Source organism: Plecotus auritus (assembly GCF_963455305.1).
Source record: "Plecotus auritus genome assembly, chromosome: 3".
Classification (NCBI taxonomy): Eukaryota; Metazoa; Chordata; class Mammalia; order Chiroptera; family Vespertilionidae; genus Plecotus; species Plecotus auritus.
The window spans coordinates 180,453,767-180,470,072 of record NC_137772.1 but is presented as its reverse complement, the minus strand read 5'-3'; the positions used below and the strand labels follow the sequence as shown (position 1 = coordinate 180,470,072).

At 40.8% G+C, this 16,306-nt stretch overlaps 1 protein-coding gene across 2 annotated transcripts in view; it reads left to right on the top strand.

Annotated features, from left to right (window-relative positions):
• The window catches only part of ANO6 (anoctamin 6), a 192,608-nt gene that overhangs the window by 128,149 nt on the left and 48,153 nt on the right, over positions 1-16,306 (top strand). For both annotated transcript variants that reach the window (XM_080662363.1, XM_080662362.1), the window contains 4 exons: positions 10,121-10,186; positions 11,080-11,367; positions 11,581-11,691; positions 13,714-13,829. In XM_080662363.1, the coding sequence (XP_080518489.1) occupies positions 10,121-10,186; positions 11,080-11,367; positions 11,581-11,691; positions 13,714-13,829 (581 nt within the window). The remainder of the gene's footprint in view (positions 1-10,120; positions 10,187-11,079; positions 11,368-11,580; positions 11,692-13,713; positions 13,830-16,306) is intronic.

The following is a 16,306-nucleotide window of genomic DNA, read 5'->3' as shown; positions in this document are numbered from 1 at the left end:
TAATTTTAGACTCCACCAGAATGCAAAGCTCAGCTTTGGAGTCACATTTTTATTAATTTGAAAAACATCTGCAAGTTCTGACATACTCCCTGTCTGGCCTTATTCAAGATTTAAGACAACACCAAGGAAAAGCATCTTCACAGTCCTGTTTTCTTTGAGAGAGAAGAAGAAGTCTAAATCATATTGATTTCCTGAAGCAACACCAGGTTGACTTTGCCAGGGGCTCATGTAAAGAGTACTTACTGTTACATACTTTTTTAGAGATGATGGAGAAAGTTAGACATAATAAGGCCACAAATATAAAAAAGGCAGAGGAGTAAAAGGCTGCACTTCCCATGAGCAAAAAAGAAATTATTTTTCTATCCAAACCTCCAAATAGCATGCAACTTTGTCCCCTTATATTAGCGAAAACACTCGAGATACCTCACACCTTCCTTTTAAAAGCATAAACCGTTTACACTGAGATTTTGCAAGGAGATGATTATAAGTAGTTTCAGTAATAAATGCTCATTTAGCCACTACTGTTCTCAGCACAGAATCAGTTTGAATTTTCTTTTTTACGGTAAGTAACAGGAACATCAAACTCAAAATGGCTTAAATACTAACAGGAAATAATAATTTTCTCATGTAAGAAGTAGCCTGAAGATAGGACCATTTCTGGTTTAGATAATTTATTGGCTTAATGAGGTCATCGGGAATCAAGGTTCATTCCATGCTTCTGTCTTGCCATCCTCAAAGTGTTGGCTGCCTTAAACTGGCTGCCCTTTGTTCGCAGACTGCTGCTGCAATTCAAGGCATCCAGAGGCAAAAACGGGGACTGCCTTTCTCGGGGCCCATTTTTAAGGGGGAAGAAAGGCCCCCTTATAGGGCCCTAAGCAGACTTCCTTTTGCAGTTCATTGTCTACCGCAAACCTATTCCTAAACCAACTACTGGCAAGATGAGTGGAATTACCATCATTAGCATAGACTCAGCAAGACAAGTCTTTCATCTCTTGAATCACCTAATATCTGAAAAAACACTAGACTTTTCTTACTAATGAAGAAGGGGAGAATGGCATGTTCAGTAGGCAGCAGCAATGTCTGGCACAGTAAATGATTAAATATGTCTAAGCATGTTTGATCTATACTGTGAAGAGCAAAAATGTTTTAAATAAAACAAATTTCCATATACTTTTCCTACTCTTCCTGACTATTGTTAGTAATGCTTCTTTCTTCCATTTTATTTTTCTAGAACTGCTAACAAGTGGAGGAATTGATCTATTTTTAATTTCATTTTGTCTGACACTTGGCTCCCTTTAAACAGTAGTGTTTATGACCAAGTACTAGTATAATTCAAATGATGGTTTAGGGTGGAGGGGTCTAGGTAGCACAAAAACAATGCAAGCAATCCTGGATATATGTTCTATATATTATCCTTTTTATCAGCAGAATGCATTCCTAAAATTTGAAATTTTGTTTCTTTAAAGTTGATGAAAAGTATATATGGAAGTAAAAATTTGTATTTCATATCTGACCTTAAAAATTCTTTTGTGTATGGCAGATGGATTTGTCCAATGGAGACCATAGAAAAAGAGATTTTTGAAAACTGAGTTATTAAATTGTATCTAAACTTTCAAATAATGTGAGGCAACTGACTAATTGGTTATAGATTCTGTACGTTTTTGAAACTGTTATACATTGTTTTTAGATGAGTTAATGAGGCTGGAATGGTTTGCCTAGAAGTTGGGTGAGATCTCTTTGGATGTTTCAAAGTTCATCAAAATGTTTTAGTATGGTGAAAACAGTACATCACTTCATTTATTGCAGTCTTATATACTTTAGAAAAGTTTTAGAACAGTGTCCATGAAGATCTTGTACATTTTTATTAACCACTAGAGGCCCGTGTACGAAATTCATGCACGGAGTGGGGGTGGTGTCTCTCAGCCCAACCTGCACCCTCTCCAATCTGGGACCCCTCAGGGAATGTCCGACTGCAGGGATCGAGCCCAAACTGGCAGTCGGACATCCCTCTCACAATCAGGGACTGCTGGCTTCTAACCGCTCACCTGCCTGCCTGATTGCCCCCTAACTGCTCCCCTGCCGCCCGATCGCCCCCAACTGCCCTCCCCTGCCGCCCGATCGCCCACAACTGCCCTCCCCTGCTGGCCATCTTGTGGTGGCCATCTTGTGACAACGTGGGGGTGGCCATCTTTGATGACATGAGAGCGTTGCGCGAGGGCCACCTAGGCTTTTATTAGTATAGATTATTATTTTAAAATTTTGTTGCTCTTGTCAGAAGGATTTTAAATGGCAGTTTGTGATGTACTATTGTGTGTTAAAAATCGATTATAAGTTATATCTAGGGACGGTGCTAATAAACACTTTAGTTGTAGTAGTTTCTCATACTTGTTTTAGGTTTTCTCAGAAGACCATATTGTCTAAAAGTGGCAGTTTTGCTCTACGATTGCCATCTTTATATTTCTTTTAATTTTCCAAGTGCAATGACTAAGACATAGAACCGGTAATACATAGTGATCACAATTGTGTTGTTCCTGATTTCAATGAAAATATTTCAACAATTTCACCATTAAATATCACACTTGCTATAAATTAAGGGTAGTTTTCTTTTAAAAAGTTAAGAGTTCCCTTTTAGTTCTAGATTGCTATGAGTTTTTATAATTGTGTTTTAAATTTTATCAAATGCTTTTTAATTTTTTGTATCTATTGAAGTGATCAAATGGCTTAATTTCTCATTAAGTTTTATCTGCATTAAGTGTATGGTTATTTGAGGCTAATAAGATGATAATTCAAAATCCTTTGTTATTGGCCACAACATGCAGTGTATAATTTTTACAGTTATTAGCTCCCTACTTATGCCAATACTGTTAACATAGTTACTTACATATAATTCACTAAAAAGTAGTTGAGGTCCATCACAGAAATATATCAGTCACAAGAATTTGCCCAGCTGGTGTGGCTCAGTGGTTGAGCATTGACTTAGGAACCAGGAGGTCATGGTTCAATTCCCAGTCAGGGCACATGCCACACCAGCTTGATCCCCAGTGGGGAGCATGCAGGATGGCAGCTGATCAATGATTCTCTCTCATCACTGATGTTTCTATCTCTCTCTACCTCTCCCCCTCTCTCTAAAAAATCAATATATATATATATATATATACATACACACACACACACACACACACACACACACACACACACACACACATATATATATATATATATATTTTTTTTTTTTTTTTTTTAAAGAAGAAGAGATGATGGCAACCAGTGTTGGATGGTTTTACCTTCACAGATAACTTTGGGTAGAAGTTCTCTCTTTTGTTTTAGGAAGCGAAATCAGATCTAGTTTCAACTTCTTAACATTTTAGACTAAGGCAGAGACCTCTTCTTTATATTTTTATCTCCTTCATTCACACCCTACTTGCTTTTATACTAAGATTGTAGGTTAAAAGGAATAAATTAAATTAGTGTCAGCTGTGTCAAATTACAGCTACAAAATGTGTTGCTGGTATAAGCACATTTGGTTTTATTTTTTAGTACTCAGCATACGAGCAGTGAATCCAGATCTTGCTTTTTTATTTCCAAAATGAGAAGTTTTCTTGGACCCAGTCCTTAAAAACAAACAAAGAGGACAGTTAAGTTCTGAAAAGGAGAGTCTGAGTATTCCATCACATCTCACAAAGATGTGGAGAAGAGAAAACCCTTTCCCTGATTGGTCCTGCTGAGGTCGACCTTAAGTTTGAATGAAGAAGCTGTCATTTGCCCTGGTTCCCAAAGTCACCTGTGTCTCACTTTTTAAAGAGTCATCAGTAAAAGTAAAGGATCAGGAAAAATCAACTATACTGAATTTTCATAAAAACAGGCTTGAAGGGAGTACATAATCAACAAATAGCTGCTTGGATGCACAGAAAAGGTGTGTCCTGGAAAGCAGTATTTCTTAAACTCATCTGATGATAAGAGTCATCTCCTTTGCTTATTAAAACTAGATTATTTCAGACCTCAGGCTCTACCTACTGAGGTAGAATCTCCAGGAGAGGGGCCCAGGAACCTGCTGTTTAAGCAGTGCTTCACGTTGTTTGTATAACAAGGTAACTTTGGGAAACACCGCTCTAAAACGTTTATAGTAATCTCAGCAGTGGAGGGTAGTTGATTTTTTTTTTCATTCTCAGACCATTTATTTCCTAAGTTACCATTTATGTATTTATTGTTGTAATTATGCCAAACGTGTTCATTTAAAGAGAAAAGTTGGACGTGAACATAATCTAAATATCCACTTCCATTTTCTGCTCATCACTTGGGATGTTCGTGTTTTTCTGTCCTCTGGTGAGTACACGTTACCCATTTGAGTAGATCCCCCATCAGATCAGTCCACTCACATTTAAGGATTTGTCACCAACACATGCATTTAAATTAAGTCCCAATTAAATGCCTCATTCTGCTTACTGAACCTTCTTGAACACATGATATATATAACTAATAAATAGCACTTAGAGTAATTAGGCAGTAATTTTTTGCACAAATTAAGTACCTTTGACTTTTTTCTCATCCATCTTTGTAGGCTTAATAGAGATTGGCAAGTTGAAAAATACAGTGACAGCACCATCAGTACTTTGCCTTAAAAAGCTGTAAGAATATTTGAAATTAATCTATACATAATATTTCATTAATCTTAACTGATTTGTGCTTTATTATCATCACAGTGTATTCAGTAAATTTTACTTATTAGACATTACAACCCCTGTTTTTTATGCTGAAAAAGCTGGATGACATTTTTAAAATATGGTAGGTTGGTGTTTACAATCAGTGCCATTACTATCTATTCACAGGCAAGGCTTTCCCAACAATGACTTTATTAAGCCAAATGAGATGTGTAATCGAAGGTGCTTGGGGACAGAAAGCTTCCTTAATTAAGCCAGTCTGTCCTTTGTGATTTTGATTGCTTTATTCTGTATTTCTCTGACAGCTTTAATAACCTCTCAAAAGAGGTATGAATAAAATATCAGTTTCTGGAGTGAGATGGGTACTCCTGTCTTTTTTTACTTTGAGCCCCTAGTACAGTCCTGCACCAACAGTGATAGAATCTCATGCATCTTTTTGTGATGCATGTAGCTCCTCAAAAATTTGTCACTTTGGCTTTACTAGAAGTAGGGGAAGGGTGGAAGGAAGGGAGGGAGGGAGGGAGGAGAGAAGGAGGAGGGGAGGAAGGAAAGAAAGGGAAAGAAGGGAGATAGGTAGGTAGGTAGGTAGATAGATAGATAGATAGATAGATAGATAGATAGATCCAGATAGCAATGCCAATAAATTTGCTCCACTAGAGAAAGAAAAATTTACAGCATAGTTTAATGTACAATAGGGCTTTTCTCAGAGCCTGTGAGTCTAGTTTAATCATTTTGTGCTGCCAAATACAGATCATAGACTGTAGAACATAGTTTAGGTTCTTATAACTAAGATTCTCTAACAAGGCACACAGATAATTCTTAGTGAAAGATTGTGTGGCCTCAGATATTCATTTACTCAACAAATATTCATTGAGCAATGGCTGTGTCAGGCAATATACAGTATTAATTTTCTTTCATTTTTAACGTGGAAGACAGCTCTGACCTAATTTTTTAAAAATGTCAAGAACACTGTTACTTATCCAAGTGTAAATTCTACAGAGAAGTAAAGATGATGAGTTCATATTAAACAGACCTAATCAATCTTTTCTTAAGTAAGCACTCTTTTCCTGATATGCGTCTGTTTGACAAATATAGCACATATGCTCATTTACTGTAGCTACCTGACAAACCAAGAAAACTGGTTTGATCACTTTTTAAAATATTCCACTAGTTCTTTGTGAATTGCCTTGCTAAAGGAAAATAAGAGCTGTTGGCCCTTGGAGAAAGAAAACAAAGATACCAGAGGGGACCCTGAGGCAGGTGTCTTTGCTTTCTTTCTCGAAGGGCACTTCTTTTGCCTCCTTAACTTCTTTCCTGAGTTCATGCAGCCCAGCTGGCTCACTTCTTTTGCCTCTGTGACTTTCTTTCTAAAGGGCCAAGGCAGCCTCGCCTAGGTTCATTCTTGTTGCTATGATCTTACCTCTTCTATCTTAAGCCTGCCCTTTTGCTTCACTGTCCCCAGCTTTTAACAAACATACTCTAAACATCACCTGGGCTCCTATTGTGAAATCTTTCCCTCACGGAAGTCAAAAACTGGGCCGTCAACATACTATTTTACTAAAGTAACACCAAGGTGATATATTAACATGTTTAAGCAAATTAAAATGTCCTATCCTTGACTCAGCTGTTTAAGTATTCATAGTTGGTGGTAAAAGAGAGGGCATTATCAACCAACCTCAAGATCTACCAATTATCTTTAGAGAAATCAGGAATTCTTTGTAAAGAACCAGATAAAAACTAAATATGGTAAATTAGTACAGCCTTTCTGAAGGGCAATATGGCACTACATATTAAAAAACTTAAAACTGCATACATTCTTTGATTAATAATACTGCTTCTAGGGCTTTATCCTGAGGAAGTAATAATGGGTGCACAAGATTATTCTACAAGAATTTTCATAGAAGTGAAAAATTTGAAACAACCTACATATCCAACAATTTGAGATTGGTTAAAAGGTAAAAAGTCCATATGTCTGGGAGAATGTTATGCCATTAAAATGAGATGGAGAAGAAGTATATCTAATTTTTCTGCATCTGTGATATTCACATGTGCTATATACTCTTCTCAGTGACTTCCCTTCATACCCACAGAAATGGGGCAAAAGAGGGGAGATATAAAGATGTGTTTATATACTTAGGAGCATGAAAAGGCTGTTCAGCCATCACATAGCAAAGAAGACAGTCCAAGAACCAGGTGGTAAGGAAGAGTCAAGAAGTGGAGGGCTGAGCGACTCCACATCAAGATCCATTTCCTGGAGTTCTAGCAAAGTGGTATCATTGGTTACGATGTCGTTTGGGTGCTCAGCATGGAGGCCAAGTGGAAATTAACCTATTCTTGGTCTGGGAGTTAGAGGTGTGGAGAATGAGGAACTCCTTGAAAGTTGGGAACAGCTCCCTGGTGGAGGAGAAGAGGCTAGGAAGGAGATGACCGAGCATCATGGTGGGCAGGTGATAGGATCCGTGAATTTCTAATAAGGCCAGTTTACATTGTTAAGTGTGGGGTTTTTTATGAGCACTTAATTGTTAACATACCCATTAAAGCCAATGAAGAAGCCACTCTGGCTGTCTACTCTTGTAACTAGAAGGATATTTGTCTGCCAGAGCTAACGTCCTGGGGTCTGAGCTTCACATCCTAATTGAAGTTATTCCTGACTGATGTTGAGGATACAGAGGACAGTCATGGATCCTGCTTATGACCTGCTAGTGAGACAGTGTGGGTAGCCCCTTGCACAGGCTCAGGGTGAGTCATCTCCTCGGAAGGAGAGGAAGTCAGAGTGTCTCATCTGCTCAGAACACCTGCCACCTTCACTGGACAGATTTGGGTTTGAGGCTGACAAGTTTTCCGTAGTCCGTGGCTTCTCTGTCAGGATTCTCTCACTGGCAGTGACAGAAATGAGCTCAAATTTAAGCAGGCAGGGAGCTTTATCAGTGCATGTTAGAGAGCTCACGGATTCTGAAGAGTCAGGCAGACCAGCCTGGAGACTAGGCAGCCAGAAACAGTGCCCCAAATCCCACTGCAGATCCAGGATGGGAGAAAAAGCATGGCCAGGGTCAGAGCGATGGCTGGCACCACGGCCGTCTCTGGAACTGGCATTTGCTCTCCTGACCTACCGCCCCACAGTGGTTTCTGCTTGGCCCGACTTCTTTGCATTGCTCGCTTCTGAGGTGATCTGACCCACAAGGCCTCTCTCCTGTGTCAGTAACTGAGCTCCACGGGAGACAAGGACCCGCGTGTCTGAGTTTTCATCCGCTGTCGTGGATGTGGCCTCTGGCAGGAGCTGAAATGTCAGGTGGCCGTGGAGAATGACAGCTGTCCGTTGCAGTGCCGTGAAACACGCATAAATGTTTTCGTCCCTCTGCGTTGGGAGACTGGCCACTGGACAGTGTCTCTGTAGTTGCTCTGTGGCAGACTGCTTTAAATTCTTTGAATCTCTTAGGATGCTCTCAGAAAATGTTTGTAGAATGAATTAATAAGTGCCCTTGAGTATGTTCTTTCAACAGTCATGTTTTGGGCATATACTCTGTGCCAACTATGCTGAACATTCACCACAGGATCAAAAAATTCACTTACGCAATAGCAAGGACAGAAACAGGAACGAGGAGGGGCTCCCATACAAGAATCAAACTAAGGGAATTAGGATCCAGAGTGAAGAAACACGGCCTCAGTACGAAGCAGGATGAGCCTGAATCAGCTTCTCACGTTGGGGTTGGGGACATGGCGGATCAGGGGTAGAGGGGGCTGAAAAACTCGGTAGGGAGAATTGCAGAGATGGCGGGGGTGGGAGGCAGGCAGAGGGGACAGTCGCTTGCTGGGAGCACCGTGGAAAAGCTGCACTTCAGGCTCTCCTTCATCTGACAGGGCATTTCTGGGCAAGTTGTTTGTTTATGTTTAAAGGAGCTGCAGTACTTGCTGGTTTTTCTCTGAGTGACTATTGTAGGTTCAAATTGTAACAGGCAATGAAATCTGTTACATTTGCAAAGCTCTGATACAGTGTCTGGCATGTTGTATGTGCTATATAGCCATTTATTAAATACATAAAAATAAAGCCATGGTCTGTTGCTGATAATTGCATAAAATGTTAGGGATTCCACCTTGGACTCACATTTAGCCAAATGCCAGGTGTGTTCTTTTCACCTTTGGACTGTCCGTCTTTTTCCTACAGCATCTGCATTACGTTCATTCAGTGCTGCACGTTCGAGGCACCGTCTGGGTGTGCGTGCACACAGCAAGCAGCTCTGCCTGCTCACAGCGGCAAGCCATGAATGTGCTCCCTGGGCAAAGTGGCCTGACCGCCAGTCCCCCCCGGGGTTACCTCAGCCTGGCTCAGCGATTTTTCTCTTATCTTAGCAGCTAAAGTTTAAAATAAAAATTTTAATCTAGATTTTTCAGTTTTCTCCAGTAGGAGACTTGGTCCAATTTACCTCCTGTGGTTACTAGAAATGAAGATTCTAGTTTACGTGGTTTAAATCACAGGGTCCTCACGAGAACCTCAGAAGGAAACTGGTAGGGTGCTCTCCATGCTACAGATGAGAACAATGAGGCAACGGGAGTTCGTTTCCTGCCGAGGGCCAGAGAGCTGAATTTGAACACAGACTGTTTTCAGAGCTTGTGTGCTTCACCCGTGTCTGCTCATTTTTCTCCTTTTCGTAACGCAGTACAATGCCTCATCATCAAAAGCCTTCTTCTAAAAGGTCTCTACCTTCACACACTTCCCTTACAACCCAGGACACAGTTTGGTAAAACCCTAGCCAGATATGGAATTCAGTGCCAGTAAACACAGTGCTATATTCTGTGTCTTTTCAAATGGCCACATTACATGGACAAATATTGCCAATTAATTAGTTCCCTATTTTTTGTAGACTTAGATATTTTTATAGCTTCAAAAACATTTCGGTCTTGCGGAGAGAAAAATTCCTTTGTTTTGCCAAAGTTTTCTGTGTTTTATTGAATTTGGTCAAGGCATGTAGAGATGAAATACATATGTCTAAAATGGAGCCATTTGAATGTTCAGTATGGAAATAAAATTTTAAAAATATTAGAATATCAGATCTGGGCTATAACTGGTAAATGACATCAGTGAATAGTACTAAAAAAAAAAAAAGCCCTTCATTTTTGTGCAAAACCTCTTAAAAGCCAAAAAAAAAAGTCCTTGGAATTGTGCCCAAGTTAGAGATTTTTATGTACCTCTAATGGCTGAAAATCCTTGGGGACAACCAGGGGCTTTCCAGAATGCTGAGAGAATAACCCAAGTGCACTCCACAGCACACTGTCTGAGGAACCCAACACCCACAGGTCACCACAGCCAGAGCACCTCCTTCGCTTCTGTGCCATTTTAAGCAAATGTCTCTGCATCAGGTTCAAACTGGTTTGTTGTTCATATTTTCTTTAAAAAAAAAAAAACACCTTTCTTTCTGGCCTTGGTGAAACTAAAGGCCTAACATATTTTCTGATTTCTTTTTCAGAGAAAAAGACGAGCATATGAATCTAACCTCATCCATGATGGCCTGCAGCTAGAAGCAACCAGATCGGTAAGTGGCAGGCCCTTTCCAACCCGTGGCTGACCCCTGGCTCTTGGGAACCTGCGTGTCACTTGGAATGCTGGAATGGCGTTTGAAACAACCTCAGCCACACCTTACTTGTAGGCTGGGAGGGGAGTCAGTCATAATCTGTATTATAGAATGTATGGTTCTGATCGAAGCCAGCAGTAAATGAATAGAACAATAAATACAGGTATAAGTGATTGTTTTCTTCTTTTAAGAATCTTTTAAAATATTTTTTTTATTATACAAGTAATAGTATTTTTTTAAAAAAAAGATTAGGAATAGTGAAAATAAAAATCATTTCTATCTTAATTTTTCATAAATAACGTTGTAGTTCTTCTAAACTTTTTGCTCAAATATATACATTTTTCTCTTCCAAAAAGAGAAATTATTATATCACAGGGATTTAATTCACTTTTTTCCCCTTTAATATATAGTAAATGCATTTCTATATCAATAAACATCCTTTGTAATGACCACATAACATGATATCGAACAGATACGTAATAAATTAAACAGTCCTAGGTTTAAGAAATTAAAAAATTGTTATTGCATTGAATATTCTGGTGTTTTTATTTTTATTCACTAATTTGCATGAAGCGATGGACAAATTAAGTTAATTTTTCTTCATTTAAAATATTAGGAATTTTATGAAAGAACTATGATAAGAATTTTAATTACTTTCTCAGTAATTCAAACCAAGAAATTACCCTTAAGGCAAAAAGTTTACAGTGGTTTGCAAATCTACTTTGTAGTGTATCTTCACTTATACTAATGTTTGTGTGTGTGTGCTCATGTACACATGTGTTCTAACTACCAGCAACATAAGAAAAATCTATGTGTTTGGTTTCCTAGATTGTGTTTTTATTCTTCCAATACAGGTTTTGGATGACAGGCTGGTATTTGTAAAGATACATGCCCCGTGGGAGGTATTATGTACATATGCGGAGTTAATGCACATCAAATTGCCTCTGAAACCCAATGATCTGAAAACACGCTCTTCAGCCTTCGATAATTTCAACTGGCTTGGCAAAGTCCTCCAGGTGGATGAAAGTATCATCAAGCCAGAGCAAGAGTTTTTCACAGCCCCCTTTGAGAGGAGCCGGATGAATGATTTTTATATCCGGGACAAAGACACCTTCTTTAACCCAGCCACCAGAAGCCGCATTGTAAGTCTAAACCAGATTTACTAGCTGTCTTGGGGTGATTTGCATCCTGCTGTTGAATAATTAGTGGTTTGGTTGGTCGGCGTAGTTTTGTGTTTAGAAACTGCTGCACACAAAAGAGAAGAGAAATATGCCTACAGATTCCCATTATGATAGTAAACAATGATTGGTTAGTTACACTGTATAAACCACACGCGCTGCTTTGAATCTTTTTAGGTTTACTTCATCCTCTCTCGAATCAAGTATCAAGTAAGCGACGCTAAAAAGTTTGGAATTAACAAACTTGTGAGCTCTGGGATCTACAAAGCAGCTTTCCCTCTCCATGATGTAAGTCAAATAGCAAAAATGAAATAAAATACCTAATGTATACTGCAGTGTTAGTAGGGAAGGGCTAATCTTCTTGACCTTACTTAAGTTTCTTTCTCGGTAAAATGAAGATAATATATGGAAAGATTTACAAGCATATCCAGGACAGGAACCGGGTTGCATTGTTCACTGCCAAATCCTAGGTATAGAGAGGGCCCTCAGGTTAAATGAGTGAGTGGATGGTGAGTGAACGAAGGAATGAATGAACAAACGAGCAAGCAGTAGCTCTCCCATAGTTAATGTGATAAGCACTGTAGGTTAGTAGTTAAGAGCACGGACTCGGGGGCCAGAATGCCGCTCCACCATTTTCTAGCTGGATGACCTTGTGCAAGTCGTTTAGTCTCTCCTTTCCTCAGTTTCTTCATCAATAAAATGGGAATAATAATAGTATCTACCCCAGAGTTGTTTGTGAGGATTAGTCCATGTCAAATGTTAGAACAGTTCCTGGCATATAATAAGTACTATATGTGTATTAGCTATTTTCATAATTACTGACAGATGTTATCAACCAGAAAAGTATTAGTTCTTTGTAAGCAAAAACACATGTTAGAACTTTTCATTTATCATTTTCTGTAGCATGGGTGTTTTTTTTTTCTCCTCTGAAATACCATTCCACATTGTGCCCTGGAATACCACGGGCTTTTAGAAAGGCCTCTGTCAGGGTTCTTGTCATAACGGCATACGGCAAAGTGTTGACATTTTTTAAGGACTACGTTCTGAGATGATAGCAACTTCTCAAATCCAAGAGCACTTCTCTAGCCAATAGCATCTCACACGAAATGAAATTTTTTAAATGTGACTGCTCAGACCCTCAGCGATTTCGTAAGTGCAAGGATATTATATCTAAGCTCCTCAAATAAATTCTGCTACTGAAATAAATGAAACACTTTATTATATGATACTGTTACTTTGTTGCACTCACCATCAATTTATCTGAATCTCTGTGACCAAAGAAAGCAAACACTGAGATTGATCATTGCTACTGTGTAGTACATGTATTTGTGGATGAGGACAGCATTGAAATGCACCATATAAGGTAATGAGACTAGGACCCATGCGTACTTGGAGAACAGAGAGAAGGGCAGAGAAGCAGATGCTGAGCGTCCTGGCTAAGAGACCCAGCGCAGCAGTCCAACCATGCGTTTTATATTTGTGCCCCAGCAAGATTAGCAATGGTAGCATGACGTGAACTTGGGGGACACTTGCAGAGAGCTCTCATGAATATAACCTGGGCTGCCAAGGGTCTCTAGTATTCATTTAGCAACTGGCCATGCCCAGGTTTTTTTCCTTTGAAGCTTCTTGACATTGCAAAGGGGCCTTATCCAGGCTCAGGAGTGATCTCAGATGGCATTTGGAAGGGAGGTGGGTGGAGGTCAGGGTGATAATCTAGTTCCAGGAGGAAGGAAAGCCAGTCAGGTGGGAAGAAGAGTGACTGAATTTAAGCAGAGGCAGGAAGTCCTGTTTCTTGAATAAGCTAAGTGTATATAACATGATATCAAGCTTCTTTGTTATTTGCGTTCTCCATGTCACTGAATAACTGTTGAATTGGGAAAAAAGAAGTCTGGGTTTTAGAACCGACCCTGCCACTAACCAGCCAAGGCCCTGTGTGTCTGAGGAGTGGGCTGGGCTATCAGGTACCCTCCAGTGTGGCAGCTTTGGCACTTGAGTGCCCCTGTTTTCCATAGTTTGTGACTGACCCACTTGTAGGACGTTAGCATCCCTGAGGTTCCCACCCAGTGCCTGATGTGCTCCCCAGGATTGTAATAACCGAGCATTTCTCGCCACCCACGTTGGCAAATGGCCCGCAGGGGGTTAGTAATACCCATGGTTGAGAGTCACTAAAAATTACATGGTATTTTCATCCGCTTTAGCAAATAAGGGCCCCTTATTCACAAATGACAGAAGTATTGGCACCACATTTAATAAACACATCTGTGAGCACATGGTGATTGCGAGGCTCACTTGTTTGATTCTGCTTCCCAGTGCAACTTCAGCTATCCATCAGAGGATTTCACCTGCCCGAATGAACGGTACCTCCTGTACAGGGAATGGGCGCATCCTCGAAGCATATACAAAAAGCAGCCCTTGGATCTTATCAGGTAAGGCAGTGATTTTCAGCCAGTGTGCCACAACACTCTGTAACATGCATTACCTGACTATTTAGTGGGGGGCACTGACCTCTTTTACTTTAGATTGTCAAATTAAAAAAAAGATAATAGCCAACACAACAGTAGCCACCCATTGTGAAAGCCCTACTTTGAACTATAAATATAAAGGTCATATAATAGATTTGCATCTTTTTGGTGACGTTGCATAATAAGGTTGTATCTGGTTAGTTAATTCTTGGTACCAGGAAATCCTTATATACAAGTATAGCCTCTGATTTTTTTTTTTTTACAAGGTACATAATTACTATTATCGGAGAAATGTGTGAATTGTCTTTCCTCGTTGCTAGTGGGAGTGGTGTTCTTGGGGTACTGCTGGAATACGCATTTCTGGAGCCCCCACGGGAGGATGAGATGTAGTATTACATCCTTGGGTTTTAAAGTCCCATTTCCCTTAATCCAGTCCTGGAAAATGTGCCGCTGGGGATTCAGTAGAGCTCAAAGCAAAGCCAGTGTCCAGAGTTTCCATTCCAGCAGTGAGTTGGGTCTGGTTTAGCATCAGGCTAGTTGCAGCCCATTAGTCCATTGTGTGTGGGGTCCGATGGCTCATGGCAAATGCAGGAACGTGAGAGTCCCACAAGCCAGGAGTTAAGAGTGCAAGAGAGCGAACTTCTTTGCTGAGGACAGGGGTGGGGAACCTTTCCTCCGCCAAAGGCCATTTGGATATTTATAACCTCATTCTCGGGCCATACAGAATTACCAACTTAAAATTAGCCTGCTCTATTTGGTCAGACATTTAATTAACTCACCCTTAATGCCTCGGCAGGGCCAGACCAAATGATTTTGAGGGCCCTATACGGGCGGCAGGTCGGACGTTCCCCACCCTGGTTTCGGAGGTTAACTATCTTAAATCTTCACGGGCTTGCAGTGGCCAAGCCTTCTCTGGCCCATGACCTGTTCCCAGGTATAACTGACAGATAAGTACCTCCCCTGTGTCACCCAGACTTTACTGGACATGCAGCTGACATGCAGCTGAACTGCAGCTCCCTGGCAGAGCTGCACAAGTGGCATGCCTTTGCTCCTTTCCTGTGATTCACAGCGAGGTTAAATTGCAACGGTATCAGTCACTATCATTATTTTCTTTTGATCACTGAGCTAAAATGCAGTGGACTCAGGGTTGCCCTTAGGGCATCAAAATGTGACAATACTCAGAGTACCGCCAACCAGGCGAGTTCGCCTGAACGCTGAGCTTTGCTGCGCAGAGCCTTTACATAGGCATGCGTGGTTGAGTCATCACCCACATGACGCAATCTCCAGCCCCTTTCTCTCCCCAGAGGTTGGACCAATCACGTGGCTCAAAGCCCCAACCCTCTCATCACATAGTTGGTGTTTCTGGCATGGCCAGCCCCCTTCCTGAGTCAGATCATTAGCACAAACTCTTTAGCGGGTCACCATCAATAGTAAAGACACTTCTTTTTCCAGAAGCTTATGTCGCTTGGAAAGCCTGCTGGAAAGAGATAGATCAAAACCAAACAAACAAATAAAAATAAGCAAACAAAAAATAAAATGTGTGGTTGAAATGAAAATAACAGTGATGAGATGGAGAGTGGGGTAGGGAGAAGTGGGCAAGAAAGTTATCTCTAAGTGGCATTTGAGCTGAGACCAGATGGTAAAAAGGAGCCCAGGACTTGAAGACATTCCAGGAATATGGGGCGGCTTGTACGGTGGCCCTGAGGCACAAACTCATTTGTGTAGTTTGAGGACATATCGAAGGCCAGTGTTAATGAGAAAGAGACACAGGTTCAGCAGGGCAGCAGGGCCATGGGAAGGAATTTAGACCAAGTGCTGTTGTGATATTTTAAGCATTCAAGTCATTTTATCTTGTTCGCATTTTGCAAAGAGAATGAGGGGACTACAAGAGGCACAGGAAGCAGGGAGACCAGAGAGCAGGCTGGTGAGAGTGGACCAGGTGAGAGATCCTGGGAACAAATTTGGAGCATGTTTCAGGAGCAGAGTTAACAGATTGGATATGGAGGGTGAGGAGGAGTCACGGTGTCCCCGAGGTGGCCTGGAACCAAGTACCTGTTCTTCCTACAATACTCAAAGCTCCATGAACTTGCCCACCTATCGGGGGAAATCTCTTAGCCTGACGTGTAAGCGTTTTAAATCGGGCATTTTCTAGGGTGGATGGTTGATAGGAATATGTTATAGAAAACACAACAGTCCCAAACATCTCAAAGCCATCCCCAGGCTTTCTCTCCCGGGCCCTGTCGTGAGCCTGCTGTTTGCCTGCCATGCGTGTGTGTGTGTGTGTGTGTGTGTGTGTGTGTGTGTGCATGTGTGTGTGCCAGACAGCAAAGCCCCAGTCACTTGAAAACGGATACTCTGTTCTCCTGATTGCACGTTGGTCTCACCCCTTTCTTTTCCCCTTGGGTGTGACCTACACCTGCTCTGTAACTAGCCAGTTGCTC